The 18815-nt window shown below is 43.3% G+C and overlaps 1 protein-coding gene across 5 annotated transcripts in view; it reads left to right on the top strand.

Annotated features, from left to right (window-relative positions):
- The window catches only part of LOC121567277 (fibroblast growth factor 12), a 180492-nt gene extending 164487 nt beyond the window's left edge, over nt 1-16005 (top strand). For all 5 annotated transcript variants that reach the window (XM_041877178.1, XM_041877176.1, XM_041877174.2 and 2 more), the window contains 2 exons: nt 13796-13994; nt 15575-16005. In XM_041877178.1, coding sequence (XP_041733112.1) covers nt 13796-13994; nt 15575-15720 — 345 coding nt within the window. In that variant the 3' untranslated portion in view covers nt 15721-16005. The remainder of the gene's footprint in view (nt 1-13795; nt 13995-15574) is intronic.
- Nucleotides 16006-18815: the final 2810 nt, after the last annotated feature.

Below are 18815 nucleotides of genomic sequence, written 5' to 3'. Positions count from 1 at the left end.
CTTCCTCCTCTCCCTCTTTTCTCCTTTCTCCTCTCCCTCCTTCCATACTTCCTTATGTTCCTCCTTCTCCTTCCTCTTCTTCCTCCTCTTCCTCCTCATCCTCCTCTTCTCCTTCCTCCTCTTCCTCCTATTCTCTTTCCTCCTCATCCTCTTCTTCTCCTTTCTCCTCTTATTACCATTCCTCCCTTCCTCTTCCTCATCTTCCTCTTCATCCTCTAATCTTTCCTCCACTTCTTCATCTTGTCCTTCCTCCTCTTCCTCCTCATCCTTCTTTTCTCCTTCCTCCTCTTCCTCTTCCTCCTCTTCTCCTTCCTCCTCTTCCTCCTCACTCTCTTCTCCTTCCTCCTCTTCCTCCCATTCTCCTTCCTCCTCTTCTTCCTCTTCTTCCTCTTCCTCCTCTTCCTCCTCTTATCTTTCCTCATCTTCCTCTTCCTCCTCTTATCTTTCCTCATCTTCCTCTTCCTCCTCTTATCTTTCTTCCTCTTCTTAATCTTCCTCCTCTTTTCCCTTCCTCCTTTTCCTCCTCTTCTCCTTCCTCCTCTTCCTCATCTTCCTCCTCATCTCCTTCCTCCTCTTCCTCATCTTCCTCCTCTTCTCCTTCCTCCTCTCCTTCCTCCTCTTCCTCCTCCTTTTCTTGTCATTCCTCCTCTTCCTCCTCTTCTCCTTCTTCCTCTTCCTCCTTCTCCTTCCTCCTCTTCCTCATCTTCTCCTTCGTCTTCTTCCTCCTCTTCTCCTTCCTCCTCTTCTTAATCTTCCTCCTCTTACCCTTCCTCCTCTTCTTCCTCTTCCTCATTTTCCTCCTCGTCTCCTTCCTCCTTTTCCTCCTCTTCCCATTCCTTCTCTTCCTCCTGTCCCCTTCATCCTCCTTCTCCTCTTCTCCGATAATACACTCACTGCATAAAACACTCACTAAACAGAAAATACCATTACCCCCCTTATTTTGGAGCACTATACTGTATCTTGGGACCATGCTTACGGAGAGGGGAGGGGGTACTGTATTTCTTGGCCAAGATCAACAGCATATTTCAAAGGGGAAGGACAACTCCCTAAAGAGTGGAATTGCAGAGGTTGGAACCATTTGTTTGTTTGACATCCCAACATAAAGCACAGTCTCGCTACAACAGGCCTCTTAGCAGTTATACGTGTATATCTGTGTGGCTCTTAGAGAAGGCGAGAGTGGGGCCACTGGCTTTGTATGTCACTATTGATGCCTCTGTCTATAAAAGTTGAAAATGCAATTCTTGATTTTCTATATGCAGAGAAGGGGGGTTTCTTTCAGTGTCAACAAGCATTATTTTACGAACAAACCATTGTCATGGGTCTACTGCATCTTCAGTGTTTTCTCAGATCAAGGTCAAACTAATTTTTTTGCATTGCCAACGATGTGAATGTAATAAATACTACAGTAAATTCTTCAAATTAATGAATGTTAAAACTTACTTGACTGTCTTGCAAATTCAATTGGGTCTCCTCTTCTCCTTACTCATCTTCCTCATCTTCCTCCTCTTCTCCTTCCTCCTTCTCCTCCTCTTCCCCTTCTTCTCCTTCCTCCTCTTCCTCCTCTTCGTCATCTTCCTCCTATTCTCCTTCCTCCTCTTCCTCCTCTTCCTCATCTTCCTCCCCTTCCTCTTCATCCTCTTCCTCCGCTTCTCCTTCCTCCTCCTCCTCTTCCTCCTCTTCTCCTTCCTCCTCTTCCTCCTCTTCTCCTTCCTCCTCTTCCTCCTCTTCTCCTACCTCCTCTTCCTCCTCCTCCTGCTCTTCCTCATCTTCTCCTTCCTCCTCTTCTTCTTCCTCCTCTTCTTCCTCCTTCCTCTTCCTCTTCCTCATCACTCTCTTCTCCTTCCTCCTCTTCCTCATTATCTCCTTCCTCCTCTTCCTCTTCTTCCTCTTCCTCCTCTTATCTTTCCTCCTCTTCCTCTTCCTCCTCTTATCTTTCCTCCTCTTCTTAATCTTCCTCCTCTTTCCCTTCCTCCTTTTCCTCCTCTTCTTCCTCCTCTCCTTCCTCCTCTTCCTCCTCCTTTTCTTGTCATTCCTCCTCTTCCTCCTCTTCTACTTCTTCCTCCTCCTCTTCTCTTTCCTCCTCTTCCTCATCTTCTCCTTCCTCCTCTTCTTAATCTTCCTCCTCTTCTTCCTCTTCCTCATCTTCCTCCTCGTCTCCTTCCTCCTCTCCCCCTTCCTTCTCTTCCTCCTGTCCCCTTCATCCACCATTTCCTCTTCTCCTTCCTCCTCTTCTCCTTCTTCCTCCTCCTCCTCTTCCTCCTCCTCCTCCTCTTCTCCTTCCTCCTCTTCCTCCTCCTCCTCCTCTTCCTCCTCTTCCTCCTCTTCCTCCTCTTCTCATGTTCACGTTTTCTTCACCTACGTTGAAAATGAATGCACTCACTATCTGTAAGTCGCTCTGGATAAGAGCGTCTGCTAAATGACTAAAATGTAAATGTAAAATGTTACCTTTTCTTCCTCCAGTCTGATGGTATATAATCCTCTCTTCAGGGCCCGCATTCATCAAGTGTCTCAGAGTAAGAGTGCTTATCTATGATCAGTTTCGCTTTTAGATGATAATGAATCAGATTATTATGGACAGGGAGAACCTGATCCTAGATCAGCACTCCTACTCTGAGATGTTTGATAAATACGGGCCCATATTTTCCCTGTTTGTTTTTGGGTCGTCCTCTGGGGACCATGAGAAATCGTACATTACACACACACATAACAACCGCTCTCCAAATCGCGATTTTATCAACGCTCTCTGACGATAAAACACTTACTGCATAATACACTCACTAAACAGAAAATACCATTACCCCCCTTATTTTGGAGCACTATACTGTATCTTGGGACCATGCTTACGGAGAGGGGAGGGGTACTGTATTTCTTGGCCAAGATCAACAGCAGATTTCAAAGGGGAAGGACAACTCCCTAAAGAGTGGAATTGCAGAGGTTGGAACCATTTGTTTGTTTGACATCCCAACATAAAGCACAGTCTCGCTACAACAGGCCTCTTAGCAGTTATACGTGTATATCTGTGTGGCTCTTAGAGAAGGCGAGAGTGGGGCCACTGGCTTTGTATGTCACTATTGATGCCTCTGTCTATAAAAGTTGAAAATGCAATTCTTGATTTTCTATATGCAGAGAAGGGGTGTTTCTTTCAGTGTCAACAAGCATTATTTTACGAACAAACCATTGTCATGGGTCTACTGCATCTTCAGTGTTTTCTCAGAATAAGGTCAAACCTATTTTTTTGCATTGCCAACGATGTGAATGTAATAAATACTACAGTAAATTCTTCAAATTAATGAATGTTAAAACTTACTTGACTGTCTTGCAAATTCAATTGGGTCTAGATTATCAGGTAAGGTAGATATGATCCTTAACAAGCCTCTCAAAGTGAGTTTTACGGGGCGATAGTCATTTAGTTCAGTTACCTTTGCTTTCTTGGGTACAGGAACAATGGTGGACATCTTGAAGCAAGTGGGGACAGCAGACGGGGATAGGGAGAGATTGAATATGTCCGTAAACACTCCAGCCAGCTGGTCTGCGCATGCTCTGAGGACGCGGGTAGGGATGCCGTCTGGGCCGGCAGCCTTGTGAGGGTTAACACGCTTAAATGTCTTATGTCGGCCACGGAGAAGGAGAGCCCACAGTCCTTGGTAGTTAAACCTAACCCTAACCTTAACCCTAATGGCTAACCCTAACCTTAAATTAAGACCAAAAAGCAAATTTTTGTTTTCATGAATTTTTACAATATAGACAATTTTGACTTTGCAGCTGGCCCATCTAGCCTCTTAAAGTGGCACTGTGTTATCCTCAAAGCAGGCGAAGTAGGTGTTTAGCTTGTCTGGAAGCAAGACGTCGGTGTCCGCGACATGGCTGATTTTCCCTTTGTAGTCTGTGATTGTCTGTAAACCCTGCCACATACGTCTCGTGTCTGAGCCGTTGAATTGAGACACATTGACTCTGTATTGACGTTTGCCTGTTTGATTGCCTTACGGAGGGAATAACTACACTGTTTGTATTCGGTCATATTGCCAATCACCTTGCCATAGTTAAATGCGGTGGTTCGAGCTTTCAGTTTTGCGCAAATGCTGCCATCTATCCACAGTTTCTGGTTTGGGTATGTTTTAATAGTCACAGTGGGTACAACATCTCCTATACACTTCCTGATGAACTCAGTCACCGTATCCATGTATTCGTTGATGCTATTCTCAGAGGCTACCTGGGACATATCCCAGTCCGCGTGATTAAGTGCCAAATAAAGTAATAGGGTTGACCGTAACAGTGTTGCTGATTTAATATTAAATACTGTAAGCCATAAACCCCCTTGTGACAGGGGGAATGGAAGGTTGTTGTGTGCAACAATTGAATGCAAGCAACAACAAAAAAAGAAATGAAATTGTTAAAACATTTCTAGCCTGTCTATCTAGCAGGTTGTCATTTATTGTTATGAATCTTGCCCTGGAGGCAGAACTAAGTGATTACCGCTAGATGGGTCAGCTGCAAAGTCAAAATTGTCTATGTTGTAAAAATTCATGAAAACAAAAATGTGCTTTTTGGTCTTAATTTAAGGTTAGGGTTAGCCATTAGGGTTAAGGTTTAAAATCAGATTTTATGACTTTATGGCTGTGCCAGCTAGTGACCACTCTGCAGAGCTGCTTCCAGGGCAAGATTCATGACTATCAATGCCAACCTGTGTTTATCTATGGGAAACAGGGTTGAAGTGTTTTGCTCGACCTGCTCAGTTTTCCACCACAAAGCACCATTAAAAGGCCAAAAAGAGTAGAACCAGCTCACCTGCTTTTACACTACGATTTTACTATTAGATGTTCAATGTTTCTTTTGTAAAATCTATTTTAAAAGGAATAGTTTCACCATATTAAAATGAGAGTTCAGTTCATGCTTTTGTCAAAGCAACACAATAAATAGGGCTTTCAATTTGGGGGTCAAGTGGGTTAAAATCGTCCTCGAAACCACAGAGGGTGCACGAAGGGACATGTCAAAAATGCTTTAGCAAGTCTTTATTCATATAAAAAATGTAATTCTCTATGTGGACTATATGAAAGGGCACTAATATACCAGACTTGTAATATTGGTGCACAATTTCTACTTAAAATATCAAAGGGATGCAAAATACACTATTTTAGTGGAATGACCCAGGAACCAAAAGGAAAAAGTGTGATCGTGGGGTGTGACTGCGTTGATTGCTGTCTTGCTTGTTAAACTGAGGTGTTGTATTCGATGTGTTCATTTTTTTGTTGTTTTACTTGATCAAGATCTGTGGCCGAGGAAATAAATCATCTTTGTAGCTACAGTGTCCTACCGCTACGTTTGCGTTATATAATGTCATACGTGTGACAGTGGTGTTTGTTGCTGTAGTTAGTGATGATGTAATAAGGAGGCTCCTCCTCCATTTCAGAAATCAATCGATGGAGACCATGACGGGTAGAAGGAAGATATGTCCTGGATAATCTTGATAGGATATGAGTATCACAGCACAATAAAGTGAGTGGCCTCCTGTTTTGAGGTATACTGGGTTATTACAGTATATTGGCCTTTTATCTTCCTGCGTCAATAATAATGTTTAATGTTATCAATCATTTATTTTGCATTGTGCTTTAATTTCTGTACAAAAATAATAATATTTGGAGCTAGTTTCCGTCCTCCTCTGGGTAAATTGACTTCAATACAAAACCTAGGAGGCTCATGGTCCTCACCCCCTTCCATAGACTTATCCATCGTCTCAAATAAAACTGTGAAGGACCTCGGCGTTACTCTTGACCCTGATCTCTCTTTTGACGAACATATCAAGACTGTTTCAAGGACAGCTTTTTTCCATCTACGTAACATTGCAAAAATCAGAAATTTTCTGTCCAAAAATGATGCAGAAAAATTAATCCATGCATTTGTTACTTCTAGGTTAGACTACTGCAATGCTCTACTTTCCGGCTACCCGGATAAAGCACTAAATAAACTTCAGTTAGTGCTAAATACGGCTGCTAGAATCCTGACTAGAACCAAGAAATTTGATCATATTACTCCAGTGCTAGCTTCCCTACACTGGCTTCCTGTTAAGGCAAGGGCTGATTTCAAGGTTTTACTGTTAACCTATAAAGCGTTACATGGGCTTGCTCCTACCTATCTTTCCGAGTTGGTCCTGCCGTACATACCAATACGTACGCTACGGTCAGCAAGACGCAGGCCTCTAATTGTCCCTAGAATTTCTAAGCAAACAGCGGGAGGCAGGGCTTTCTCCTATAGATCTCCATTTTTATGGAACAGTTTGCCTACCCATGTGAGAGACGCAGACTCGGTCTCAACCTTTAAGTCTTTACTGAAGACTTATCTCTTCAGTAGGTCATATGATTGAGTGTAGTCTGGCCCAGGAGTGTGAAGGTGAACGGAAAGGCTCTGGAGCAACGAACAGCCCTTGCTGTCTCTGCCAGGCCGGTTCCCCTCTCTCCACTGGGGTTCTCTGCCTCTAACCCTGTTACAGGGGCTGAGTCACTGGCTTGCTGGTGCTCTTTCATGCCGTCCCTAGGAGGGGTGCGTCACTTGAGTGGGTTGAGTTACTGACGTGATCTTCCTGTCTGGGTTGGCGCCCCCCCTTGGTTTGTGCTGTGGTGGAGACCTCTGTGGGCTATACTCGGCCTTGTCTCAGGATTGTAAGTTGGTGGTTGAGGATATCCCTCTGGTGGTGCGGGGGCTGTGCTTTGGCAGAGTGGGTGGGGTTATATCCTTCCTGTTTGGCCCTGTCCGGGGGTTTCTTCGGATGGGGCCACAGTGTCTCCGGACCGCTCCTGTCTCAGCCTCCAGTATTTATGCTGCAGTAGTTTATGTGTCGGGGGCTGGGGTTAGTTGGTTATACCTGGAGTACTTCTCCTGTCTTATCCAGTGTCCTGTGTGAATTTAAGTATGCTCTCTCTAATTCTCTCGTTCTCTCTTTCTCTCTGAGAACCTGAGCCCCTAGGACCATACGTCAGGACTACCGGGCATGCTGACACCTTGCTGTCCCCAGTCCGCCTGGCCTTGCTGCTATTCCAGTTTCAACTGTTCTGCCTGCGGTTACGAAACCCCTACCTGTCCCAGACCTGCTGTTTTCAACTCTTAATGATCGGCTATGAAAAGCCAACTGAGAGACCTGAGCCCTAGGACCATGCGTCGGGACTACCGGCCGTGGTGACTCCTTGCTGTCCCCAGTCCGCCTGGCCTTGCTGCTATTCCAGTTTCAACTGTTCTGCCTGCGGTTATGGAACCCCTACCTGTCCCAGACCTGCTGTTTTCAACTCTTAATGATCGGCTATGAAAAGCCAACTGAGATTTATTCCTGATTATTATTTGACCATGCTTGTCACTTATGAACATTTTTGAACATCTTGGCATGGTTCTGTTATAATCTCCACCCGGCACAGCCAGAAGAGGACTGGCCACCCCTCATAGCCTGGTTCCTCTCTAGGTTTCTTCCTAGGTTTTGGCCTTTCTAGGGAGTTTTTCCTAGCCACCGTGCTTCTACACCTGCATTACTAGCTGTTTGGGGTTTTAGGCTGGGTTTCTGTACAGCACTTCGAGATATTAGCTGATGTAAGAAGGGCTATATAAAATAAAATTGATTGATTGATTGACTTACACAGTAAGTATGACAACTTCTGGAGGACTTCCTCCAACGTATCAGAGCTCTTGCAGTATGAACTGACATGTTGTCGACCCAATCAAAGGATCAGAGAATGAATCTAGTACTGAAAGCATAAGCCACAGCAAGCTAGCACTGCAGTGCATAAAATATGGTGAGTAGTTGACTACTAAGAGAGAAAAAGACAATAGTAACAGTTTTTAACGAATTAATTTCTTCAAAAATGAAGGAGAAACAAGAGAGAGAGAGATGATGCTGATGATCTGGTGCTTCTGTCACCAACCAAGGAGGGCCTACAGCAGCACTTAGATCTTCTGCACAGATTCTGTCAGACCTGGTCCCTAACAGTAAATCTCAGAAATACAAAAATAATGGTGTTCCAAAAAAGGTCCAGTTGCCAGGACCACAAATACAAATTCCATCTAGACACCGTTGCCCTAGAACACACAAAAAACTATACATACCTCGGCCTAAACATCAGCGCCACAGGTAACTTCCACAAAGCTGTGAACGATCTGAGAGACAAGGCAAGAAGGGCCTTCTATGCCATCAAAAGGAACATAACATTTGACATACCAATTAGGATCTGGCAAAAAATACTTGAATCAGTTATAGAACCCATTGCCCTTTATGGTTGTGAGGTCTGGGGTCCGCTCACCAACCAAGAATTCAAAAAATGGGACAAACACCAAATTGAGACTCTGCATGCAGAATTCTGCAAAAATATCCTCTGTGTACAATGAAAAACACCAAATAATGCATGCAAAGCAGAACTAGGCCGATACCCGCTAATTATCAAAATCCAGAAAAGAGCTGTTAAATTCTATAACTACTTAAAATGAAACGATTCCCAAACCTTCCATAACAAAGCCATCACCTACAAAGAGATGAACTTGGAGAAGGGTCCCCTAAGTAAGCTGGACCTGGGGCTCTGTTCACAAACACAAACAGACCCCACAGAGCCCCAGGACAACAACAAAAACACAATTAGACCCAACCAAATCATGAGAAAACAAAAAGAGAATTACTTGACACATTGGAAAGAATTAACAAAAAAACAGAGCAAACTAGAATGCTATTTGGCTCTAAACAGAGTACACAGTGGCATAATACCTGACCACTGTGACTGACCCAAACTTAAGGAACACTTTGACTATGTACAGACTCAGTGAGCATAGCCTTGCTATTGAGAAAGGCCGCCGTAGGCAGACCTGGCTCTCAAGAGAAGACATTTGAAATGTCTTTATTCTTTTGGAACTTCTGAGTGTATTGTTTACTGTTAATATTTATTGTTTATTTACATTTACATTTACATTTACGTCATTTAGCAGACGCTCTTATCCAGAGCGACTTACAAATAGGTGCATTCACCCTATAGCCAGTGGGATAACCACTTTACAATATCTTTTCTTTTTTTTTTTGGGGGGTGGGTAGAAGGATTACTTTATCCTATCCCAGGTATTCCTTAAAGAGGTGGGGTTTCAAATGTCTCCGGAAGGTGGTGAGTGACTCCGCTGTCCTGGCGTCGTGAGGGAGCTTGTTCCACCATTGGGGTGCCAGAGCAGCGAACAGTTTTGACTGGGCTGAGCGGGAACTATGCTTCCGCAGAGGAAGGGGAGCCAGCAGGCCAGAGGTGGATGAACGCAATGCCCTCGTTTGGATGTAGGGACTGATCAGAGCCTGAAGGTACAGAGGTGCCGATCCCCTCACAGCTCCATAGGCAAGCACCATGGTCTTGTAACAGATGCGAGCTTCAACTGGAAGCCAGTGGAGTGTGCGGAGGAGCGGGGTGACGTGAGAGAACTTGGGAAGGTTGAACACCAGACGGGCTGCGGCATTCACTTTTGTTTACTATCTACTTCACTTGCTTTGGCAATGTTAACATACGTTTCCCATGCCAATAAATCCCTTACATTGAATTGAATTGAGAGAGAGAGAGAGAGAGAGAGTTAGCTATATTTTGTTGTTTTTGTTTTTCACTTTCACTTACCTAACAGAGAGGGATGCTATGTTAGCTAGCTGGCTATGGCTATCGAACACTGGAACTTCCAAGTCAAGGTAAGCTTTTGTTTGTATTCATTTATTGCCACCGGGGCCCGCCGGTGTAACTGCTAAACTGTTTGCTACACACTGTACTGCATGATTGTAGCGTGTTTATTAACGCCTTAGTTCTAGTAACTAGCTATGTTGACTATGACGCTAGCTAAAATGGTGACAACGATGTAGCCTGTGTGTAGCGTTTAGCAATTATGGTATGAAGGTTTGGCTTGGAAAGGTTTTTTCACTGGGTCACAGACAGCTGTTGTATTGTGCACTGAAAAGGTGAGAGGAGGAGAGCGCGTAGATTCGAGAAGGAATTATACAATGAGCAAATGTTCATGCTTTTTGTATGTGGCTGCTATGAAAGTGAACTGTGTTTGCGGTGATCAGGGGAGTATTCATTTCCACCGATTCTGTTGAAAAGTGTTTCTTAAATGGAAGCAAACGTAATGAAACGGGGATAAACATACCTGAATTTGTCCAATAGAAATTCTTGTTTGCAACTGTTGGACTAATAATTACACCCTAGATCAGCTAGATGCAGGCAAGAGTGTGCAAGGCGATATTGAATGTGTGCACCTCGACTTGTGCACCTACGTTGTAAACTTTAATTTGTAGGCTAGGTTGTAGAAACCTCCAATATGCTGTAATAGAAATAAGGCCATTCTCATAAAAAAATGGTCCTCACTCATCTTAAACGGCACCGACTGCCACTGTAGACAATGTAAGTTTTTATTCAAATAATGTGATCTTATATCTGAATAGAGTGATTTGGGTTGGGAGGTCAGATGGTGATATCAAAAGCCATGACCCTTGACTAAAGTTCACTGTCTATTTCATAGCGCGTAGCATTCTACTATGTTCTCTAACTTTTTTCTTACATCCCTCAATTTCCCACTGCTCTCCCCCCTCTCTTCTTCCGCTGTCCTCCACGCGGTCTTCCTCACAAAAACATCCCTCGGAGCTCAAGGATACATTACCATCTGCTGAAATAATGGGGTGGTGATGGTAGAGATAATGTTGTCCAATTGAATTTCTGGAAACAGTATCTACAGCATGTGTCAGGTGTGTGTGTGTACACACAGTACTTGATGTGTTTTGTGCTCTGATTAATCACATTCTCCACCCTGTCCACCTGTGCACAGCTCGAGGGTGCTATGACACGATGGCACAGTCATCCAATTCCAAGGCCTGGAAAAAATGAAAATACTAGACCAAATGTTAATCTCTGTAAGTGTAGTAGGATGGAGGATCTTTTCGAGGTCAACTTGGATTATTCTGCTCCTGGATTTTATACATACCCAACCTGTAAAACCCAGTGGACAGGGATGTAGGTAGAAATGGGGAGGATGTGCTCATTGTGATGTCTGGATGGAATGGAATCATAGCAAACACCCATAGCCCGTCCTCCTAATTTCTTCCATCAACAGCCTCCACTGGTAACACCCCTTCAGGCAAAACCTGACATAACGTAAAATCAAAGTCCATTTTTGGTTGATATTTATTTGAGTTGTCAACAAATGTGAATTCTACTTATCATTGATTTGTGGTTGAAATGCAGTTAAAATTTGTGTACAGTCGTGGTCAAAAGTTTTGAGAATGACACAAGTATTGGTCTTCACAAAGTTTGCTGCTTCAGTGTTTTTAGATATTTTTGTCAGATGTTACTATGGTATACTGAAGTATAATTACAAGCATTCCATAAGTGTCAAAGGCTTTTATTGACAATTACATTAAGTTTATGCAAAGAGTCAATATTTGCAGTGTTGACCCTTCTTTTTCAAGACCTCTGCAATCCGCCCTGGCATGCTGTCAATTAACTTCTGGGCCACATCCTGACTGATGGCAGCCCATTCTTGCATAATCAATGCTTGGAGTTTGTCAGAATTTGTTGGGTTTTGTTTGTCCACCCTCCTCTTGAGGTTTGAGCACAAGTTCTCAGTGGGATTAAGGTCTGGGGAATTTCCTGGCCATGGACCCAAAATGTCGATGTTTTGTTCCCCGAGCCACTTACTTATCTTTTGCCTTATGGCAAGGTGCTCCATCATGCTGGAAAAGGCATTGTTCGTCACCAAACTGTTCTTGGATGGTTGGGAGAAGTTGCTCTCGGAGGATGTGTTGGTACCATTCTTTATTCATGGCTGTGTTCTTAGGCAAAATTGTGAGTGAGCCCACTCCCTTGGCTGAGAAGCAACCCCACACATGAATGGTCTCAGGATGCTTTACTGTTGGCATGACACAGGACTGTCTTCTCCGGAAAAGCTTGTCCAACCTCAATAATGCTCTTGTGGCTGAATGGAAGCAAGTCTCCACAGCAATGTTCCAGCATCTAGTGAAAAGCCTTCCCAGAAGAGTGGAGGCTGTTATAGCAGCAAAGGGGGGACCAACTCCATATTAATGCCCATGATTTTGGAGTGAGATGTTCGACGAGAGCAGGTGTCCACATACTTCTGGTCATGTATTGTATTTGTTTTTGTTTTTAATGTTCTGAAATGTCTGTCTGGGAAGACACATTTTATGTTTTTGTAAACATAAGAACTCTGAACTCTAAATGGACAGGTGCGCTACCAGCTGTCTCAGGGGAGTCAGTTCCTGGTGGACTCAGTCCGAGGTGTCGTCTCCCTGATAGACAGGCTGGACAGAGAGAGAGCCTCCTTTCACCTGCTGGCCGTCACAGCCATGGACCAGGGCAGCATGCCCAGGTCAGCCACTGCTGTGGTCAACATCACTGTCCTGGATGTCAATGACTGCAGCCCGCTGTTCTCTCCAGACACACTGACGCTTCATGTGTTGGAGAACGGCGGAGACCCGTCTCAGCTCTCCCACCAGGTAACTGCTGTGGTAGGGTTATTGGTTTATTATTAAACCCTTATTTAGTTAGGTAAGTCATTACGAACAAGTGATCCTTTATAATAACGACCTGGTTAGGACCTGGATTAATATGACTGAAGTACCCTCCATCTTCATATGACAAACAGATGATGTTGCGGTTGATGTAATCTCAGAACCCAGAATCAAATCTTTCATGCATTGGCCAGCTCCTTGATATGTCTGTCACAATAACATAATTTTAATGCGGCCATAATGCATTGTAAGATTTGTCATTTAGTGTAATCTCACATAATGATGATTGAGTTATTATTAGCTATTTTGAGTCTGTTAAACAATTGCCACATAACATACAGTAGTATCATGAGTTGATTACAATACAAGTAATACATTAGGAATACAGGATGCTTTACTGTTGGCATGACACAGGACTGTCTTCTCCGGACAAGCTTTTTTCCGGATGCCCCAAACAATCGGAAAGGGGATTCATCAGAGAAAATGACTTTACCCCAGTCCTCAGCAGTCCAAGTTCTTGATGATCTGGTAAATGGTTGATTTAGGAGCAATCTTACTAGCAGCAATATCCTTGCCTGTGTGTGAAGCCCTTTTTGTGCAAAGCAATGATGACGGCACGTGTTTCCTTGCAGGTAACAATGGTTAACAGAGGAAGAACAATGATTTCAAGCACCACCCTCCTTTTAAAGCTTCCAGTCTGTTATTATAACTCAATCAGCATGACAGAGTGATCTCCAGCCTTGTCCTCGTCAACACTCTCACCTGTGTTAACGAGAGAATCACTGACATGATGTCAGCTGGTCCTTTTGTGGCAGGGCTGAAATACAGTGGAAATGTTTTTTTTGGATTAAGTTAATTTTAATGGCAAAGAGGGACTTTGCAATTCATTGCAATTCATCTGATCATTCTTCATAACATTCTGGAGTATATGCAAATTGTCATCATAAAAACTGAGGCAGCAGACTTTGTGAGAATTAATATTTTTGTCATTCTCAAAACTCTTGCGTTTTCAACAAAAAATTCCATTGACGTTCAACATATTTTAATACCGGGGAGCTATCTCTTTGAGCATTGTATTTTAAACCGGTGGGCTATCTCTTTGAACACTGTATTTTAAACCGGTGGGCTATCTCTTTGAGCACTGTATTTTAAACCGGTGGGCTATCTCTTTGAGCACTGTATTTTAAACCGGTGGGCTATCTCTTTGAGCACTGTATTTTAAACCGGTGGGCTATCTCTTTGAGCACTGTAATACCTGATCTCAAGTATTTTCTTCCTCTCTTTGTCTCTCAGGACTTGTTCACAGTAGAGGCGAAATTCAAGGAGTCTGTGTTTGAGAACTACTACGTCATCTACTCATCGACGCTGTACCGGCAGCATGAGTCTGGCAGGGCCTGGTACCTGGGCCTCAACAAGGACGGCGTGGTCATGAAGGGCAACCGGGTGAAGAAGACCAAGCCCTCCTCACACTTTGTGCCCAGACCCATCGAAGGTGAGACCACCACACTCAGGGCTGGATTCAAATGCAACACCTGCCATAAGTCTAGTCAAGGTTTATTTAAAGTGCATTTCATAGGGGGCATAACACACTTTACAAGCCATAGATATTTTAATGAAGCATCTTTGTTTATAAATTACCCAGCAGGCCAAAATTGTTATGGGACATAACAACATCATATTCTGGTTGGGGTAATGACAGATTGCCAGATTACAAGAATTCAGGTTTGTTTGAGAAGACCTCAATGTGTGTTTGATAGATTTGAGTCTTCAGACACAGGTACCCAGATAATCCATTAAAGTTTGAGAAACTAAATGACTACTGGGAGGCAGGGTTAGGGTCAATTTAATTCACACAATTCAGGAAGTGTTCTGAATTGAAAATTCAAAACTGTTTAAACTTTTGAAATAAATAGCTTCTCCTTTTCAGTTTATTGAGAAATCATAGAAAATGGATGCCATATTTTCAATTATCGAATTGGAATTTCAGTTTATTTCTTTAGTTGACTGACTTCAATTCAAATTGACCCCAACCCTGCTGGAGGGCAAATGTAGGTTCTAATGTTGTGTTTAAACTAATTTAACTAAAGTAACTCTAAACTAATGCTGAATCTCAATACCTCCATTTTCTCCCCTCCTCTCTCTCTCTCTCTCTCTCTCTCTCTCTCTCTCTCTCTCTCTCTCTCTCTCTCTCTCTCTCTCTCATTGTATTGTCTCTCTCCCCTCCTTGCTCTCTCTCACTCACTCACTCTCTCTCTCTCTCTCTCTCTCTCTCTCTCTCTATCTCTCACTCCCCCCTCTCTCTCTCTCTCTCTCTCTCTCTCTCTCTCTCTCTCTCTCTCTCGTTGTATTGTCTCTCTCCCCTCCTTGCTCTCTCTCACTCACTCTCTCTCTCATTCCCCCCTCTCTCTCTCTCTCTCTCTCTCTCTCTCTCTCGTTGTATTGTCTCTCTCTCTCTCACTCCCCTCTCTCTCTCTCTCTCTCTCTCTCTCTCTCTCTGTTGTATTGTCTCTCTCTCTCTCTCTCTCTACTCCCCTCTCTCTCTCTCTCACTCCCCTCTCTCTCTCTCTCTATCTCGTTGTATTGTCTCTCTCCCCTCCTTGCTCTCTCTCACTCACTCTCTCTCTCATTCCCCCCCCTCTCTCTCTCTCTCTCTCTCTCTCTCTCTCTCTCTCTCTCTCTCTCTCTCTCTCGTTGTATTGTCTCTCTCTCTCTCTCTCTCCCTCTCTCTCTCTCTCTCTCTCTCTCTCTCTCTCTCTCGTTGTATTGTCTCTCTCTCTCTCTCACTCCCCTCTCTCTCTCGCTCTCTCTCTCTCTCTCTCGTTGTATTGTCTCTCTCTCTCTCTCTCTCTCTCACTCCCCTCTCTCTCTCTCTCACTCCCCTCTCTCTCTCTCTCTCTCTTGTTGTATTGTCTCTCTCCCCTCCTTTCTCTCCCCTCCTGCTCTCACCTATATCTCTTTACTATACTGTATAAATATCCCTTCTCTCGCTCTCTCACTCCTCTTGCTCTCTATCTCCCTCTCCATCTCTCTCTTTTTCTCTCACTTGCCCCGCTTCCCCCGCCCTTTCTGCAGTTTGCATGTACAAAGAGCCATCGCTGCATGACATTGAGGAGAAGGGCCGCTCACGGAAAGACTCAGGGACTGAGGCTCCCGCTCTCCTGAACGGAGGAGAAAAAGTGGCGGGCCAGGACTCCACAGAGCAAGACGGCGGCTCATAGCCTGCACATCGCCTCCTGGATTTCTTACACCTTGTTCAACGACAACAACAACAACGATAAATGACAACAACAAACAACAACAACAACAAAATAGAAAAAACAAGAACAACACACACAAAATCTTGCCTGTGAAATATTTTAGAAAAAAGAGGGGAAATATTTTAAAATCAGGACGTTGACATTTTATGCAAAAGCCTGATGCGAGTATGGCACCAGGAAGTTCATCCTCCTCATCATGACAATGTCAATGTTTCAAAGTCGAGCTCTAAAATCAGCTTTAAACCATGTTAGTTCACACACGTTGATTTTATGAATGCAACAGTACTTTCACTCGCTTTCTTTGTGTTGTTATAATCATGAATAAGAATTGTATTGTAATTGATTTAGGACTCCATTCAATCAGATCGGCTTTAGTCGACATATGCATAGTGGTTGTCTTGGCGTTGTCGGAGGTGAAACTGCGCTAGAGCTGTCAAATCGACATGCGGCTCCTGGCATTATACCTAAAGCAGACATTGCCATTAAGTGAAATCCCATGCAGCCTTGTTTACAAGTTCGAACACTGGAATGTGAGATGTAATCTACACCTTGATTAGGCTGATAGAAATCTTCATAATGTTGTTTAATGATTTTCAATTTGAGCGTCATTATTTCTCTATATCCTACACTTTCTCATTCTGAACTTGGGTCTGACTTCGTGACAATGATCAAGAGCAGCTGCTCACCGATTTGACAGCTCCAACGCAGTTACACCTCCGACACTGCCAAAACATCAGCTATGCGGGTGTCGGCTATCACCGGTTAACGCTTGATCTGATTGAATCTAGGCCTAAGACATTTCCCTCCTCCCTCCTATCATTACTATAATGTTCCTTTTGGGTTGGGGGAGGGGAGTCATGGCTGGGTAAAGGCAGGGGTTTCGCACGGGGCGGTTCGAGGGTCTCTTCTGCAGACACTGCCATCGTAGGGGAATAGGTGTGCATCACAAATCCTGCTCTCTGATTTGATATGATGCAATCATGGGGATGGGGAAGGGGTATCACTGGGGTAGGGGTGGTTAGCTACCTGTCCAAAGGTAGGCTGGTCACATGGTACAGTTAAGGATTATTGTTAGTCACTTGAGCTGTTAGTGCAGCCACTGTTCTCCTGCACTCACAGAGCAGTCACATGCCATGGTCAAGACGTCTGGGGTGCGGTCACGCTGGTACAAAAGTTTCTGTGAGACAGACAGACATATAGAGTTCCGATACTGCACATGTACAGTAGTCAAGGGTTCATAGATTTTTTTTTACACCAAGAAACATTGTATGTACAGTATGAAACTCTGAAAAGGAAGTCTTATTATTGGTGTGATGCTTTTTTTGAATAGTTTGCTACACTAACAAGCATTTGAACAAAAGACCCAGAAAATTATTTGAATGTGAGAGATTGAAGGATCCTGAATGAGGGGACAGCTCGGGCTAACGAGAGAGGTCAAAGGTCAAACCCTGATGTCAGATGTCATGATACTTACTGCTGCCATCAAAACCTGAGTTCCACACCCAGTTATACCTTCAGACATCATCCAGGAAGTCCTTCATATTTCAGTGGGACCTCCACTTATTATAGCTATCTATATTTTAGAGTGCTCTACTAAAAGCACAGACTGCATTCTCGACCATCCAAATCATACAATGTGTCATTGTATGAACCTCAGCATTCCTGTGTGATAAGTTTCACTACTGGGAATCTGTTATACACTGCCCTGATTCATTGTAGACTCTGGATCCGCTGCTGGGAAAATCTACACACACTGCCCTATATCCTATTGTCTTATCTCTTAACTCATAGCAGTTCAACTTACCATGACTCACCACGGTCCAACAAAACTGGAGGAGAGTTTTTAGATATGTTCAAATTAGCCTATTAAGGAGTCATGAGGTCGTCTCTGATTGGCTGCTGTGCTGAAGGAGGCCCGACCTGAAGGTGGGGTTTCCCCCCTGAATTTTCTTTGTGTAAGTTGGTGATTCTGCATTTCATTGGTGCATTACTACTCCACTAAGGAAAAAATTATCCAATCACTCCACTGCCTCTGAGAAGTCTTCCATTGGGGAAAAATGACACCAGCACTAGGACTAGTTGTGTTGGAGTGTTGGGGTCATTGATATAAGGTCAGGTCCATGGCGTGCAGCCAATGGTATGGGGACAAAAAGAGCCCTGCCTAAATGTGTACCAGTGTGTTTGGATGTCTCATAAAGGAGGTAGGCCCTTTGTCGATCTCACCCTGACCGTGGATGGTAAAACTGAAGGGTGCGATTAATGCCATATTTACAGTAAATGGTCTTTGTGTTTGCGCCTTTATGGAAACACCTTCATATGCATCATATAATAGAAAAACATTGCAAATAAACAGCAGGATGAAAAAATATAATTGAACAATAAAAAAGAATGGTACCAAACCTCAGTCTCTGTGGCATTTTATTGCTCCTGTAGTATAAACAGGAGTCTTTGGCTTTTGATTGCCTTTGATCTGAATTAGATAAATATAAACTATGCAAGTTTAATTGCTAAATGTTTAAGTAAAATGTATTGAATGTTGGTTCATGTATATAATGTAATATTAATCAATTTCCTGTCATGAAACTACACAAGTCATTTGTTTTAGGCAAACATGGTAATTTTGGTAATTTTCTGGACAATATTGTAGTGAAGTAATATTTGATATGTATGCATATTATATACTCCTCACATGTGACTCGTAATAAGACTAAGCAATTAGCCCATTAAATGAATTATCTGACTCCATAAAGATAATACAGCAATATGCCAGCGACTATAGTTAAACCATGTGCAATCAAGTATTATGCGTTTAGCTGACTAAGATCAAGGAATGGTTCTGAGGATTGTCTATATCTATATTTACACTGAACAAAAATATAAACTCAACACGTATAGTTTTGGTCCCATGTTTTATCAGCTTAAATAAAATATCCCAGAAATTTTCCATAAGCACAAAAGCTAATTTCTCTCTAATTTTGTACACAAATTTGTTTACATCCGTATTAGTGAGCATTTCTCCTTTGCCAAGATAATCAATCTACCTGACAGGTGTGGCA

The sequence above is a fragment of the Coregonus clupeaformis genome, chromosome 6, assembly GCF_020615455.1.
Source record: "Coregonus clupeaformis isolate EN_2021a chromosome 6, ASM2061545v1, whole genome shotgun sequence".
Classification (NCBI taxonomy): Eukaryota; Metazoa; Chordata; class Actinopteri; order Salmoniformes; family Salmonidae; genus Coregonus; species Coregonus clupeaformis.
Note: the sequence above shows the minus strand (reverse complement) of the source record. Positions and strands in the feature narration are given on the sequence as shown.